This window comes from Eschrichtius robustus, chromosome 17, assembly GCF_028021215.1.
Source record: "Eschrichtius robustus isolate mEscRob2 chromosome 17, mEscRob2.pri, whole genome shotgun sequence".
Taxonomy (NCBI): domain Eukaryota; kingdom Metazoa; phylum Chordata; class Mammalia; order Artiodactyla; family Eschrichtiidae; genus Eschrichtius; species Eschrichtius robustus.
The window spans coordinates 41,012,127-41,029,050 of NC_090840.1; the positions used below are offsets into that span (position 1 = coordinate 41,012,127).

At 36.3% G+C, this 16,924-nt stretch overlaps 1 protein-coding gene across 1 annotated transcript in view; it reads right to left on the reverse strand.

The window, feature by feature from the left end:
• PIP4P2 (phosphatidylinositol-4,5-bisphosphate 4-phosphatase 2) overlaps positions 1–16,924 on the reverse strand; it is a 90,631-nt gene that overhangs the window by 21,989 nt on the left and 51,718 nt on the right. The window contains exons 4-5 of the mRNA XM_068525832.1: positions 15,436–15,559; positions 419–471 (exon numbers count right to left, since the gene is read on the reverse strand). Of these exons, the coding sequence (XP_068381933.1) occupies positions 419–471; positions 15,436–15,559 (177 nt within the window). The remainder of the gene's footprint in view (positions 1–418; positions 472–15,435; positions 15,560–16,924) is intronic.

Below are 16,924 nucleotides of genomic sequence, written 5' to 3' on the forward strand. Positions count from 1 at the left end.
TGCCATCCAACTTCCTAATTATAAACCCCCCAAAATTTGGTTTTCTTCAAGATTACAGTCCATTTTTTTATACAGTCCATTTTAAAAATATAAATTTTAGATTATTTGCAACAGATTATAACCACTTAGAACATTTGAAAATCATTACCAGGTTACTGATAATTTTAGTAATTTTCACTTTGTCTAAAGGTAAGTTGATTTACCTTTAGAGAATAGATCCAATCATTTCAATTTCAAAATGGAATAGATTAATCAGTTCAAAGATGTCTTTTTTTAGTCTTGAAAAGCATAAATATATTAACCATGCATTCATCCCATTGTATGTCTTAACATCAAAATTTACTTAAGTGAGAATTCTGAACTCTTTAAATTGTTCTCAAATATTTCCCAACAGTATTTCCAGTGGTACAGAACTTACATTTTTTTGCAGTGTGGGCATTTTGCCAGAGTGTTGAACCTCAGTTCCATCCACTGTAAAACAAATAAGAAGAGAGGTTGAAAACAAAAACTGAAAACTATCCAATCTGATAAGACGTTTCTTTTAGTTCAAATGTCCTCAGGGATCACAGCAGAAGCCATCAACCTTTTCATAGTTATATGAGCTTTTCCCCTCCAACACATCTCCCCCTCCCTTAAAATAAAGGTTGGGATTCCCCTCTGAAACAGTTCCCATGATTTTTTCAAGGTTCTGATGCAATCTAGGTTTGCTTTACAATGAAAACTGGATGTAATGTTGTAATTTGGGTCATTTCATTCAGCTTTATGTTTCAGTCCACTGCCAGAAAATAAAAACATATTTCATGTACCTTCAATGTTGTTTTCCCTCTAAATATTGATGATTAGCTTTTTAAATACATGAGTATTTAGACTCATTACTAAAAATGCAACTATTCTATTTATGTAGAAAATGCACAAAGTAAATAAACTAAACAAATTAGTTACAGGTAGAACTAATGTCAGGAAGCTGCTTTCTGTTCTATAGTTGCTTATTCTATGTAACAAAATACATTCCTTCTACAGACAACTTTCTTTCCATTTTCTTCCCTGCAATGTAGGTAATAAAATGGGCTACCTTCCTCACAGTATTGTTATTCAGTTGCTTGAAACAGCTTACTGGTAGTAAAGTCTTTGAAAGGAGGTACAATATACATTTAAAGTAAAACTTAAAAATTAAAAAAAAAAAATAAAGTAACTCTTTACCACAAAACATATATTTCAAAATACCTTCTTCCCCTTCCATTTTTTTGCTTTTCTATATATCTTCTTGTAAAGTGTATATTTCTTTTGTATAATTCCGTTAAGTACATTAGCAGTTTTATCATCAAAATAAATTTTCTTTCACTAAAATTAATTTTTGCTTAGGATTCCAGGTCACTCAGTTTTCTTCATAACTCTCAAGTTCTAGGTATAGTAGGGCTTCAATAAGTTATGCATATTCAAATGTTTTCCACATAATAGAGGAAAACTTTCAGAAAGTATCTGATACTTGACTATTTTTTCTTTTTAATTTTTTAATGATTAGCTTTTAAAAAAGAACAAATAAATCTGAGTTTGTTTGGACTTCTTTTTCTTCATTTTTATTTCAAACCTCCTGAAAGTTACTTAACCTTGAAATAATCTCTCTCAATCACAGTAGGAATATAGAGTCCCAAGGTAAATAAACTAGAAATGAAACTTTACATGAATGTTCACTCTTTTCACAATGATTATTTTTCAATATCTGAGAATGCCAAACGAAGGCTACATTTTTTTTCAAGCAGCATTAACTGTTCCTTTTATTATTTATTTTATAACAAGTTAATTTATTCTTAATAGTAAAAATGTTTAAATTAATGTGCTAAATAGATTTACATAGATTTCTACAGAAATTGGCATAGAACATTAAGAAGTGAAGAATACAGAAATCTTACTAAGTACTTTTTCATGTTTTTGAAATTAGTTTTAGGATAGTTGTTGAACTTGTAATGCCATTTCAAATTTTATTCATAAATAACAAACTTAAGTTTTTCATTGTTAAGAGAAGCAAAGTGGCTGAGGAAGCAATTATGAAACCCTTAAGAGAAGAGTAACTCAAAATCCAAGCTTGAAGGCTAACACACTGGCACAGAAAATCTAGAATTTTAGATGACCAACCTACGGGAGATTATTTAGTCCAATTTTATCATTTTAGCACAGATTATATATGATAAATTCAATTATTACTAACAAACAACTAAGACTCTATTGTATGATTAGTAAGTTATACAGCCAGCAACCTAACACATCTGGTTTTGTTGTTATCTGTAAGTACTCACTTAAATGCAGCAAACTAAGAATAGAAAAATATTTATTATTAGAAATAATTTTGCCATAATCTATTTGAATGAATGCAAATACCTGGGATTTTGAAAGGATTTACTACTATTCTCTTGTCTAAAATGCAGCCTCTGCACTCTTAAAATTTTACTACCAAACCTTGAAGTGTCAATAGAAAAAAAAAAAATCTAATTTTTCCTGTTTTTTTAATTGAATAAATTTGATATGTAACACTGTACAAATTTAATGTATATAGTCTATTACTTTGATATATATATATCTTGTAACATGGTTGCCTCTGTAGTGATATTTATCAATTACATAATTATAGTACAATATTATTGTCTCTATTCATTATTCTGTGCATTAGATCCCTGTCACTTATTTATTGTTACAAGTTTGTACTATCAATCTTATCCTCCACCTCCCATTCTCTGGTAGCCACCATTTTCCTGTTTTTCACAGGTTTGAAGTTTTTCTATTCTAGATATAAGGGGTATCATACAGTACTCATCTTTCTCTGACTGACTCATCTCCCTTAGCAAAATGTGCTCAAGGTCCCTCTATGTTGTCACAAATGGTAGGATATCCTCCTTTCCCATGGCTGAATAATATTGCATTGTGTATATATGTACCACATCTTTTTTATCCATTTATCCATTGTGGACATTTGCGCTGTTTCCATATTTTGGTTATTGTGAAAAATAGATATTTTCTATAAGAACGATTAAAAGCAACTTCTCTAAAACCCAATTATTTTTAGTAGAGGTCTTCCAATATTTGGCTTATTTCTAACCATTCTGTATAACAGATAAACTTAGTTTCCCCGAGGTATATTTTTAAATTGATTTTAGAAGGCACGTAAGAAAGTTATACTGCTAAAACTAGTCATTTGATAGTACCCTACTAGGTTTTATTTTTTAATGGATACAATAGGCAACTGGTGTGATTATTTTAAAGTATGTTCAAGTTAAAACTGCTGCCACTCTTTGCTAAGCCACCAAACCATAGAACCCTATGAACTAGTGAAGAAAATCTGAACCTGTCTGAAGGTACTACACTGGCCCACTTCAGGGCAAAGTTTGAGCCATCATCTATTATTCAGGCACATATTGTAGATTTTATTGGAAAATGTCAACCCTACACAGAATGTGGACCTGCCTTTCAACAGCAACAGTGAATACCTGCCCCACATAGATGCAATATTAAACTCTCTGTTGTTCAGTTGTCTTAAGAAACTTCTTTACATTCATGGAGGACTAGCTTGTATTACCTTTATTCTTCTGGAAAATTATTTTCTAAACAATGTCTCCTAAAACATTGGTCTGGCTAGACAATCCCCTCAAAATTGTTTGCAAATACTACATAAAACTTCCTCTTGGACTTTAACATTATTTATTTATTATAAGAAATTAAGTTTAATTCATTTAATTATAATAATTAAGTTAATTATTATTTAATCATTTAACATCGTTTAATTATTATTATTTTAACATATTACATAATAAAAGTGCTAAAGAATATAACTATAAAAATTCTGCTTGATTTTTTAATCTTAGAAATTCCCAATGATCCTGGAACTCTTTACTGGCATAACACTTATTATTATCCTATAAAATGAGTGTTCTGATGAATACACTTTGGAAAGCACAAATCTAGCTTTTCTCAACATTATCCATGGTTCCAGCCAGGCTGTTAAATGAATACTGTGAATAGTGTGAATTCCTAGTAAATTTAATTTTAGCATTAGAACAGTGATATTATATTACATTGTATTATGTTATTATAAATCAAGAATATTGTTGAGGACACAGTCCATTATAGTGTTGTTTTATCTTAATCCATGGGAATAATTCTCTCATAGGTCTCAGTATTCCAGTAAAAGCGCCTATGTGAACTTTTACGAAAACTTCACAAATATCTTGTAATACAGCAGTCCCCAACCTTTTTGGCACCAGGGACCGGTTTCATGGAAGACAATTTTTCCATGGACCGGGGGAAGGGGGTAAGGGATGGTTTCAGTATGATTCAAGCACATTATATTTATTGTGCATTTTATTTCTATTATCATTACATTGTAATATATAATGAAGTAATTATACAACTCACCATAATGCAGAATCAGTGGGAGCCCTGAGCTTGTTTTCCTGCAAATAGATGGTCCCATCGGGGGCTGATGGGAGACAATGACACCGGAAGTGTGTTGCTTATGTCCAGTCTACTCTGTAATCTCGTTTTGGTTGCTGTCACTGCAGAAAACCCTGCTTCACAAAGACAGGATGTTGGAAATGGAAGCAGGCTTTACAGTGCTTTTGTGGCAATCTCAGGATATTCTGCCTTGACTGTAATCCAGAACGTATGGAGATTTGAAGTTGTCTCAAACATACTTTTAAGGCCACCATCATCCTCAGTCTCAAGCAGTTGATCCTCTTCTAGCACGGACAAAGTTGATTCACCTGGCTTATTCACAAATGGGTCGCAGATCCATTCCTTCCCAATTCAGGGGTCTTTTCTGGTTGGGAAGTAATGCTCAAACTCTTTTGATCATTTTGAGATAGGTGATCATGCACCAGCTGGGAAAAAGAAGGCCCTGGCTCAGTCTCTTTCAAAATCTCTGCTAATGTTTGAAACTTGACAAAAACCCCAATGTTCACTTGTCGCCCCCATAATTTCATTTTGGCTTTGAATGTAGCCACTTTATCTGCCGAATTGAACACAGTTGTCATTCTCCCCTGAAGTGACAGATTGAGTTCATTGAGCAGGTTGAATATGTCACACAAGTAAGCAAGTTTTGCAACCCATTCTGTGTCACTGAAATGTGCGGCCAGTGGTGACTGTTTTTCTAAAAGAAATCTCTGGAGCGGGTCTCGTAACTCAGAAACTCTGGTCAGTGATCTACCTTTAGAAAGCCATCTCGCTTCTGTGTATAAGGGAAGATGTGTGTGCTCTGTGTCCATCTCCTCACAGAGTCACGCAAACAGATGTGAGTTAAGAGCATGTACTTTAATGTGGTTGATAATTTTAATCACATTCTGCAAAACGTTGTTAAGTTCAGGTGACATTTTTCAGCTAGCCAGCATTTCTCTATGGATGACACAGTGTGTAGACTCACATTCAGAAGCGACCTCCTTGACCAGAGTAGTGAAACCAGAAAGCCATCCAGTCACGGCAGCTGCTCCGTCTGCATATCCCGACACAAAATGACCAATTCAGTTTTCCTGATATATAGTCATTCAAAGATTTGAATAGTTCTACAGCTGTGATGTTGGTTGGCAACAAAATTGCACATAACATATACTCATGCACATCCTCCTGAAAAATATATCACACAAAAGCAAGCATTGTTGCCTTGTTGTCAACATCGGTAGACTCGTCAACCTGGATTGCATACCACGGTGACTCATTAATTCTCTTTGACTATTGTGCCTCAATATCCTCTGCTAATTCATCTAGTTATGGTATTAGCCGAAAGAGGAACACGTATCACCTTCTGAACTGCAGCCTCTCCTAAAAGTTCACGACAAACATCCTTATCAGCAGGCAGGATCAACTCTTCACTAATAGTAAAGGGCTTCTTAGCTTTAGCAATGCAGTTAGCCACTAAGAATGATGCTCTCAATGCAGACACATTTGATGAAGTGGTGGCCTTCAATAATTGCTTCTGTTCTTCATGTTCACATTTTTTTCTTTTGAAAAACTCCAAAGACTTGTCTTTTAATGCAGGGTGCTTGGTCTCCATGTGGCGAAGCAGTTTTGAAGGTTTCATGGCTTCATTGGCTAGCCGGTCGCCACATTTTATACAAGGCAGACTTGCAGAATGTGAATCACCTGTGGCAATGAACCTATAATTTAAGTAGGACACTTGGTATTTTCTTTTAACTGCAGCTTTCTTTTCGTTAGCAGTCTTAGAGTCTTAGAGTCTTCTGCTGTCTAATCATTGGGTCTCTCCCCCTTTTCAAAGAAGCTCTCCAGCAACGTTTGTTTTTTACTCATTTTGGCTAGGGTTAGCTTGTGGGCTTATCAAAACTGTGACTGAGACAAGTGCGCAGTGCGGGAAAGAGGCGCGGATGGAAGTGGTAGACAAAATAATGGGCGGGCCATGCGTGAACTAAAATAAGTGTCGGATTCTGACTTAAAGCCTGCCATTAGATGCAGCTGTACAACTGAAGTACATCAACTCACTTGCCACTATAAAGCCTGCCACCAAATGCAGTTTAATTTTCACTCGCCACTCACTGATAGGGTTTTGATATGAGTCTGCAAGCAATTGATTTATTATGATCTTTATGCCGTCAAACCTCTCTGCTAATGATAATCTGTATTTGCAGCCACTCCCCAGCACTAGCATCGCCGCCTTAGCTCCACCTCAGATCATCAGGCATTAGATTCTCATAAGGAATGCGCAACCCAGATCCCTCGCGTGCGCAGTTCATAGTAGGGTTTGCACTCCCATGAGAATCTAATGCTGCTGCTGATCTGACAGGACGCAGAGCTCAGGCAGTAATGCGAGCAATGGGGAGCAGCTGTAAATACAGATGAAGCTTCGCTCGCTCGCCTGCTGCTCACTTCCTGCTGTAAGGCCCAGTTCCTAACAGGCCACAGATGACTATCTGTCCATGGCCTGGGAGTTGGGGACCCCTGTTGTAATAGATTATGTTTTCCTCTTTTCATTAACCATAGAAGGCTCATAGCTAACATTCAGTAAAATTTTAACAACTGCACAGGAATAAATATTATGCATACTTATATACTTATGCATGACTTCATCATATTTCTGTCCTATTTTTCATTCTCCCTGACCATTTCATATTTTATTTTTCAATGCTATTGGACTTTGTAACTTTTCTCAATTGCTTTTGGGCCTTGTAAGCCAAGGCTGAAACAAAGTGTGGAATAAGTAGATGAATTATCCTATTAGTTAAAAACTTGAAGGGCAAAGAATACTACAAAGGATATAAGATTACTTGGATCAGCATAATAACAAGGATAAGGTGAAGTTCTCTAGTCAAAACTAAGAGTTTCCAGGTCTGTTTATTTTTTGTAACACTCAGTATCTCTCATTAGTCTGAAACTCTCCAAGGTAATAGCCACCCTAAAGGTATGTACTCTGTTCTAGTCACCAAAAACTTTGTTTTCTGGAAATTTTGAAATAATCTTTAAATACCATATGTTAATCCAAAACACCCTTTCCTGCCAAAAACTTAAAGTTTTAAAATCATAATTACTATGCTAATATGATTCACGTGCCTGCACTGAATATTAAGTAAGAAGGAGCTTACTTTTAGAAGTTCATTTCTGACTTGCAAATTACTTTAGTAATTTTCTTCTGTGGAGAAAATATCTAAATGCATAAATTTTAATAAAAGCCATGTTACACACATCTATCTAACCTCTCAACTTGGATCATTCTCTAGAATTCACTTCCAGATGATTTCAAAAAATTAAATCTAAACCTTTGTAACAGTTGTTTTTAATTTTACTTTTTTCCTCATTCCCTTGTCTACACTAATATCAGTATGGCCAATTCTCTCTCAAATTCTTTATGCTATTCATGACCATCATCATCACTTTTCTGAATAATAAAACCTAAATATCTGGTCTTGTGTTTCTTCAGGCTTGCCCATATGCAATCTATTATAGACATAGCATCCATATACACAGAATTAATTATAAAGCTCTGCTTTAGCTTTCCATTACTCTTAGGATAATGTCACTTCCTCTAGGCTAGATGCTTCCGTATGTACACTAAGAACACTCTGTATTTCTCTGCTTTAGCCTAACTAGATTTCATATAATTCTTGTTTTAATTGTCTTTCTCCTATTAGACTGGAAAAATCCCATGAGGGCAGGGACTTCCTGTTTCCCCAGCATGTAGCCCAGTATCTGGTACACGCTCAATATATATTTTTGAAAAAATGAAATCAGCTCACTTATAATGTGTCTTACAAGGACTATCCATGCCAAGGATTTGGAATATAAAACATAACTGGGCAAAAATGCAAATGCAAGGTAATTGTGGAAGGGAACTCACTGAAGTAAACTGAAAAAATCTATTTTGAAGATTTTTAAATGATATTTCAAACTAAATATGCTTGCATATAAGAAAGAAAAGGATAGTAAATATATTTTATTTATATTTAAATTAGTCAATTAATTTCATATATATCAATACATACAGAGGGAGTAATCCTATAGTAAATCAATAGTGATTTCTTTTTCTTTTTTTAACATCTAAATACTTTCCTTTTATTTATTTATTTATTTTTAAACACCTTTATTGGAGTATAATTGCTTTACAATGGTGTGTTAGTTTCTGCTTTATAACAAAGTGAATTAGCTATATATATACATATATCCCCATACCTCTTCCATCTTGTGTCTCCCTCCCACCCTCTCTATCCCACCCCTCTAGGTGGTCACAAAGCACTGAGCTAATCCCCCTGTCCTATGTGGCTGCTTTCCACTAGCTATCTATTTTACATTTGGTAGTGTATATATGTCCATGCCACTCTCTTCATCCCAGCTTACCCTTCCCACTCCCCGTGTCCTCAAGTCCACTCTCTACGTCTGTGTCTTTCTTCCTCTCCTGCCCCTAGGTTCTTCACAATCAATTTTTTTTTTTTTTTTTTTTAGATTCCATATATATGTGTTAGCATACAGTATTTGTTTTTCTCTTTCTGACTTACTTCACTCTGCATGACAGACTCTAGGTCCATCCACCTCACTACAAATAACTCAATTTCATTTCTTTTTATGGCTGAGTAATATTCCATTGTATATATGTGCCACATCTTCTTTATCCATTCATCTGTCGACACTTAGGTTGCTTCCATGTCCTGGCTATTGTAAATAGAGCTGCAATGAACATTGTGGTACATGACACTTTATGAATTATAGTTTTCTCAGGGTATATGCCCAGTAGTGGAATTGCTGGGTCGTATGGTAGTTTTATTTTTAGTTTTTTAAGGAACCTCTATACTGTTCTCCATAGTGTCTGTATCAATTTACATTCCCACCAACAGTGCAAGAGGGTTCCCTTTTCTCCACACCCTCTCCAACATTTATTGTTTAGGTTTTTTGATGATGGCCATTCTGATTGGTGTGAGGTCATACCTCACTGTAGTTTTGATTTGCATTTCTCTAATGATTACTGATGTTGAGCATCCTATCATGTGTTTGTTGGCCATCTGTATGTCTTCTTTGGAGAAATGTCTGTTTAGGTCTTCTGCCCATTTTTGGATTGGTTTGTTTGTTTTCTTGATATTGAGCTGCATGAGCTGCTTGTAAATCTTGGAGATTAATCCTTTGTCAATTGCTTCATTTGTAAATATTTTTCCCATTCTGAGGGTTGTCTTTTCACCTTGTTTATCTTTTCCTTTGCTGTGCAAAAGCATTTAAGTTTCATTAGGTCCCATTTGTTTATTTTTGTTTTTATTTCCATTTCTCTAAGAGATAGTTCAAAAAGGACCTTGCTGTGATTTATATCATAGAGTGTTCTGCCTGTGTTTGCCTGTAAGAGTTCTATAGTGACTGGCCTTACATTTAGGTCTTTAATCCATTATGAGTTTATTTTTGTGTATGGTGTTAAGGAGTGTCTAATTTCATTCTCTTACCATGTAGCTGTCCATTTTTTCCAGCACCACTTATTGAAGAGGCTATCTTTTCTCCATCGTATATTCTTGTCTCCTTATCAAAGATAAGGTGACCATATGTGCGTGGGTTTATCTCTGGGCTTTCTATCCTGTTCCATTGATCTATATTTCTGTTTTTGTGCCAGTACCATACTGTCTTGATTACTGCTTTAGTATAGCCTGAAGTCCAGGAGCCTGATTCCTCCAGCTCCATGTTTTTCTCAAGTTTGCTTTGGCTATTCTGGGTCTTTTGTGTTTCCATACAAATTGTGAAATTTTTTGTTCTAGTTCTGTGAAAAATGCCATTGATAGTTTGATAGGGATTGCATTGAATCTGTATGTTGCTTTGGGTGGTAGAGTCATTTTCACAATGTTGATTCTTCCAATCCAAGAATATGGTATATCTCTCTATCTGTTTGTATCATCTTTAATTTCTTTCATCAGTGTCTTATAGTTTTCTGCATACAGGTCTTTTGTCTCCTTATGTAGGTTTATTCCTAGGTATTTTATTCTCCTTTCATCACTTTAAATATGTCCTGCCACAACCTTGTGGCTTGCAGAGTTTCTGCTGAAAGATCAGCTGTTAACCTTATGGGATTCCCTTGTATGTCATTTGTTGTTTTTCCCTTGCTGCTTTTAATATTTTTTCTTTGTATTTAATTTTTGATAGCTTGATTAATATTTGTCTTGGCATGTTTCTCCTTGGATTTATCCTGTATGGCACTGTCTGCTCTTCCTGGACTTGATTGGCTATTTCATTTCCCATATTAAGGAAGTTTTCAACTATAATCTCTTCAAATATTTTCTCAGTCCCTTTCTTTTTCTCTTCTTCTTCTGGGACCCCTATAATTCGAATGTTGGTGCATTTAATGTTGTCCCAGAGGTCTCTGAGACTGTCCTCAATTCTTTTCATTCTTTTTTTCTTTATTCTGCTCTGTAGTAGTTATTTCCGCTATTTTATCTTCCAGGTCACTTATCCGTTCTTCTGCCTCAGTTTCTTGTATTTTCTCCATTCTATTTCAAAGATTTTGGATCATCTTTACTATCCTTACTCTGAATTCTTTTTCAGGTAGACTACATATTTCCTCTTCATTTGTTTGGTCTGGTGGGTTTTTACCTTGCTACTTCATCTGCGGTGTTTTCCTCTGTCTTCTCATTTTGCTTAACTTATGTGTTTGGGTCTCCTTTTTGCAGGCTGCAGGTTCATAGTTCCCGTTGCTTTTGGTGTCAGCCTCAAGTGGATAAGGTTGGTTCAGTGGGTTGTGTAGGCTTCCTGGTGGAGGGGACTGGCGCCTGTGTTCTGGTGGATGAGGCTGGATCTTGGCTTTCTGGTGGCAGGACCGCATCTTGTGGTGTGTTTTGGGGTGTCTGTGACCTTATTATGATTTTTGGCAGCCTCTCTGCTAATGGGTGGGGTTGTGTTCCTGTCTTGCTAGTTGTTTGGCATAGGACGTCCAGCACTATAGCTTGCTGGTTGTTGAGTGCAGCTGGGTCTTAGTGTTGAGATGGAGATCTCTGGGAGAGTTCTTGCCATTTGATATTACATGGTACCAGAAGGTCTCTGGTGGACCAATGTCCTGAACGTGGCTCTCCCACCTCAGAGACACAGATCTGACACCCAGCTGGTGCACCAAGACCCTGTCAGCCACAAGGCCAGCTTCCACTGTCACAAATTTTGGACAAATGTCTTTACTACTGCTCTCAGAAATCTTGTGAGGATGCAAATATTCTCCCCATTTTCAGATGAGGAAACCAGAATTTGGCAAAGTTACATAACTTGCCCAGCATCACATAGTCAGGCTTTAGTATGGCCATGACCCAAATCCAAACCTAATTCTCAATAGTGAATTTTTAAAAAGAAATTTTTAAAAAAGAAAACTTTTCACTATCCCCACCAAATATATCCCCTAAGTGATGCACTTGGTCACTGACTTAATCAATAAAATATAAATGCAAGGAAGAAGATTTATCTTATCCTAGTAGATCAGAAAAATCATAGAAAGTCTGGTTAAATGTAATAAATTGGACAAATGCATGCATTTTTATTTCCTTTTCCAAACCTGACTAAAATGACAGTAAATTGTATTTACAAATGTATAATACCATAAGGACAAATAGAATCTGAAGAGAAATGACCTTGAATTTTCAGACAATGGAAAGCTGATGGAGACTTGGTAACACACTGAAAGGGATGCTGAAACCTGATTGCCTAAAGAGAGATATCCAATGAAAAGCAGGCTGATTCAACTGAAGAACTACAAAATAGTTCAGACCTTGGGACTACAAGGTGCTTTCAAAAATGGGAGTTAGGGGTAATGATAAAAACAGGAGTATCAGTTCTAGACTCTTCCCTCCATATCACAAAACCAAAAATCCCTCCCTCCCCAACACATGCAAGAGAAGAGTGATTTATTCTCTCAAAGAAACTGAACTAGAAGGACTGTGAACTTAGGAACACCAGGCACAGGAGAAGGCAAGAATAAAACACCATTCTAAAAACAAAGGAGTTAAATAAGTCTACAGTCTGAACAGTAGATGAGACCTTCATCCCTATTATCCTTTCTTAGCTCCTAGAATGCTGTCTCCCAGATATACCTCTTACAAGAGGTCAGAGGATTATTCCCCAGAGAAACTTGCCCTAAAAAAAAAAAGACTTATTGATACTAATAGTTGGCAGTTCTTCAAGAAAAGAAAACAATGAGAAGAGAAAGAAGAAAGATGAGGACGAGGAGGAGAGAGAAGAAGAAAGGAAAAAGGGAGGGAGGGAGGGAAGGGAGGGAGGGAGGAAGGAAGGAAGGAAGGAGAAAATGTTTAGCCCCTGCTGCATACTTAGAGATTCCAATCAGTAACTTGCTCTCATATATAAATGAGCTTCTCATTAAAACCTCTATCAGAAAAGAAAAACAAATAGAAACAATGGAGAGAAAATAGAGACAAGGCATAAAGAAGAATAATACCTAAGAAAACATATAATTAATAGCTTCAGAAAGATGCCATAAAGAAGAGAATGTGGGCTTCCCTGGTGGCACAGTGGTTGAGAATCTGCCTACCAATGTAGGGGACATGGGTTCGAGCCCTGGTCTGGGAAGATCCCACATGCTACGGAGCAACTAGGCCCGTGAGCCACAAGTACTGAGCCTGCGCATCTGGAGCCTGTGATCCACAAGAAAGGCCGCGATAGTGAGAGGCCCGTGCACCGCGATGAAGAGTGGCCCCCACTTGCCGCAACTAGAGAAAGCCCTCACACAGAAATGAAGACCCAACACAGCCAAAAATCAATCAATAAATAAATAATAAATAAGTAAGTAAATAAAGGAGTTTCTTTAAAAAAAAAAAAAAAGAAGAGAATGTGATTTAGAAAAAATAAAAATTAATCAGAGAACACAGGACAACTCTTAGAAATTAAAAATTAATTTAGATCATCTGAAATTTAAAATTTTAATTAAGTTTAGAAGATATAGATGAGGAAATTTCCCTGTAAGCAAAAGAAAAAGCCAAAACTGAAAAATATGTTTAAAAAAAATGAGAGAGAAAGAGAGAGAGTGTGTATGTCAATTCAGGTGATCTAATCTCAGGGGTTGTAGAAAGATGGAAGAAAGAAAATGGAGTGGACTATAAAAGGATTCACTGAGTACCCAGACAATGAGGTCAAAAAGATCCTCCCTAAGGCACATTCTAGTACTATTTCAGAACCTTGGAGAAATGAAAGAGGAAAGAGGAAAATAAGAGAAAATAAAGAGAGAAAAATAGGTCACATGGAAAGGGTCAGGAGCCACAACAGCAGTTGATCTTCACATCAACAGTGGAACAAAGTCCTCAAATTTCTGAGGAAAGAATTGGCAACCTATAATTCTACATCTGGACAAATTATAACGTGAAAATAGGGTTAGATTAAAAACTGTTTAAGAAGTAAAAGGGTTCAAATTTATTTCTCTGCATCTTTTCTCAGAAAGCTAAGAGAGGATGTGCTCCAACAAAATAAAGTAATAAACCAAGAACTGTAAGGATGGCAGAGGATCCAACACAGAAAAGAGGTAATAGGAATTCCTAGGATAAGGTGAAGGGAAGTCACAGGATGACAGCTGTGTAGGAGGAAGTCTAAATAATAGATTCCCTGACCCATTTGACTATATTGACAGGAATTCTGTAGTTCTATGAAAGAATATGAGAAGAGCTAGTGATTTGTACATAAAAAATTAAAACAAATTTAAAAGGGGGAGGGGCAATTATTGACAAATCCAAGAAAAATTTAAGAGCCATACAGGAGAGGAATGTAACATATTACTTGGCTCAGCTGTGAACATAATTTACTTAATCATAAAAAATGTAAAGACTAAGTATTAATCATATAAAATATTATAACTCTACTGGGAGTATGAAAGTGGAGAAAGGACTATGAGAGCAGGCAGGGTGGTAAGAGTGCTAAATCTTCAACCTGCGTTTTACAAAGTAATAGGTAATATCTAAAACTGCTTAATCAAAAAGAAAAAAATAAGCAAACAATTTAAACACATGGAAGTACATACCAGAAGAGCAGCTGAAAGAGTTGAAAGTATTTGGGGGATGAAAATTGGGGTTGTGTTAGGTAAAGAGATGACCACTATTTTCCCTTTAAGCTTTACAGTCCTATTTGACATTTGAAATTATTATACATGAATTACTTTATCAAAAATAAAAATTAGAAGGGAAAAAGAGCAAACAGTCTACACTTTCTTAAGCACATTCATCCCTTAGTGACAGCAGGTCTTGTTTATAAACCACTGCAACCTCAGCTCTCCCCATGCCTACACTCTGGAAGATTCCTTTAGTACTTAGGTTCTAAGGAAAATCTTTTGTCTCCTTTGGATGCTAAATAACAAAAGAAAACCTGTTCTTATTCTTCCTGATGGGGTAAGTCATTATGAAATTAACATTTAAAAATCAAGCTTAGGGTTAAAGTTAAAAGTAGTAAAACAAGAACTCCTATAACTTTTGTTCATGTCAAACTACTTATACTATATTTTTTATCCAATAATTTATCTAATTACAGATACCACAGTTAATTCCTGTTACTCCAAGTTTCATATATAAAAATCAGAAAAATTTTGATAAATTATAATGAGAATATTTCTTGAATCCAGAACCATGAAACAAGGCCACTGCATGAGTGTGCATTTTGCGCTCTGCTGAGGAGATGAGGGTAGGAGGTAGATTCAGTTGCTAACTAAGCCAGGATACCCAAGTTGCTCTGCCTGGAGGACAGGGTTCTTGTTTGTTATTAGCCTACCCAGAGAGGTCCTTTTTGCAAATGAATCAGTCAGGGGGTGCACCTTATATGTAATTCACAAACAATGCAGTACATCCTAGTTGCAGCTCTGATTAACTGGCTTTCTAAAAAAGGCTCTATTTTAATCTTTTGATCAATTTGCACTCGAACAAAACTATAAGACTATGAGCAGTGGTCAAATCTGTGTGATCAAGACCTACATTTACAGATTGATGTCCCTGTCACAAATGTCTTGTTACGTACCAAGAACGTGTTTCCACAGTGCCCGCACACGACTCTTGTACCTTCTGGTTGGACTGGCAATGCAGGTTGAGCTGGCTGTTCTTCAGAAATAAGCATTACTGGGCCAAGGTTAATTATGCGTCTACTGTGGAAACAGAAAGGAAACAACTTCATTATCCCACAAAAGGACTGAGAGCAAAACCTACACTGTGGGGCCAAAAACATGGAATATAACATTGAAAATAGGTTATACTTGTTTTATAAATTAAGTGAATTAAATGTCAGCCTTTAGAGCCAAAATCACAGAAAACAGCAATAGTCAATATTTCAAAAGCAAAAAGATTAGTTGGAATTGGACCTAATCAAATCACCTTGGGAACCATTTAACTACTGTTTCCAAGTTCTTATAAGTTCAAATCTTATCATTCCTTATCTTATCTTATCCTATCTAGGAAGACAACCTGAGTAAAAGACTAAATAAGTTAAAATATTGTACATTAACAGATATATGTGTGCCATGAATGTACCAAAGTGCTGAGTCACAACCAAATTTCTCTCGGTAGGCTGGTAATCCTTAATGTCTCTTTAATTGGAGTTGGACAGAAAGGACAATGGTAGGCTCCTTTCCTTTCTGTTTCCCAGGTTACCATCAGATGGGGTTGCAAATGATTCACATAACAGTCAAAAAGACAGAAAACACAGAAACAAAACACAGTTAAGGTTTTGATATACTCCTATCTGGGCACTTCCATACGTCATTTGGCAGAGGCACATGACTACAGAATTTATTGCATAGCTTATACTCAGCAAAGACTAGTGTAATAACACAATTTAAAGTATACAATGATTACTAAAACACTTCCAACTTAAGGTGAAATATGTCAAAGATAAACTAATTGGTTATTTTTAATAAAACACAATGAGTCACTGATTTATTACAATCTATTAAGTAGTTATGTAACCTCAGGAAAACTTTCATTGCTTATTCAAGAATATTAGTTTACAAATAACTGTAACCAGAGGGGATTCAAGATGGCGGAAGAGCAAGACGTAGAGATCACCTTCCTCCCCGCAAATACATCAGAAATACATCTACATGTGGAACAACCCCTACAGAACACGTACTGAACGCTGGCAGAAGACCTCAGACATCCCAAAACGCAAGAAACTCCCAACATACCTGGGTAGGGCAAAAGAAAAAAGAAAAAACAGAGACAAAAGAATAGGGACAGGACCTGCACCAGTGGGAGAGAGCTGTAAAGGAGGAAAGGTTTCCACACACTAGGAAGACCCTTCATGGATGGAGACTGTGGGTGGCGGAGGGGGGAGCTTCAGAGACATAGAGGAGAGCGCAGCAACAGGGGTTCAGAGGGCAAAGTGGAGAGATTTCCACACAGAGGACTGGTGCCAACCAGCACTCAACAGCTTCGGTCAGATCCCAGGGAGAGGACTGGGGTTGGCTGCATGAACACAGCCTGAAGGGGGCTAGTGTGCCACAGCTAGCCAGGAG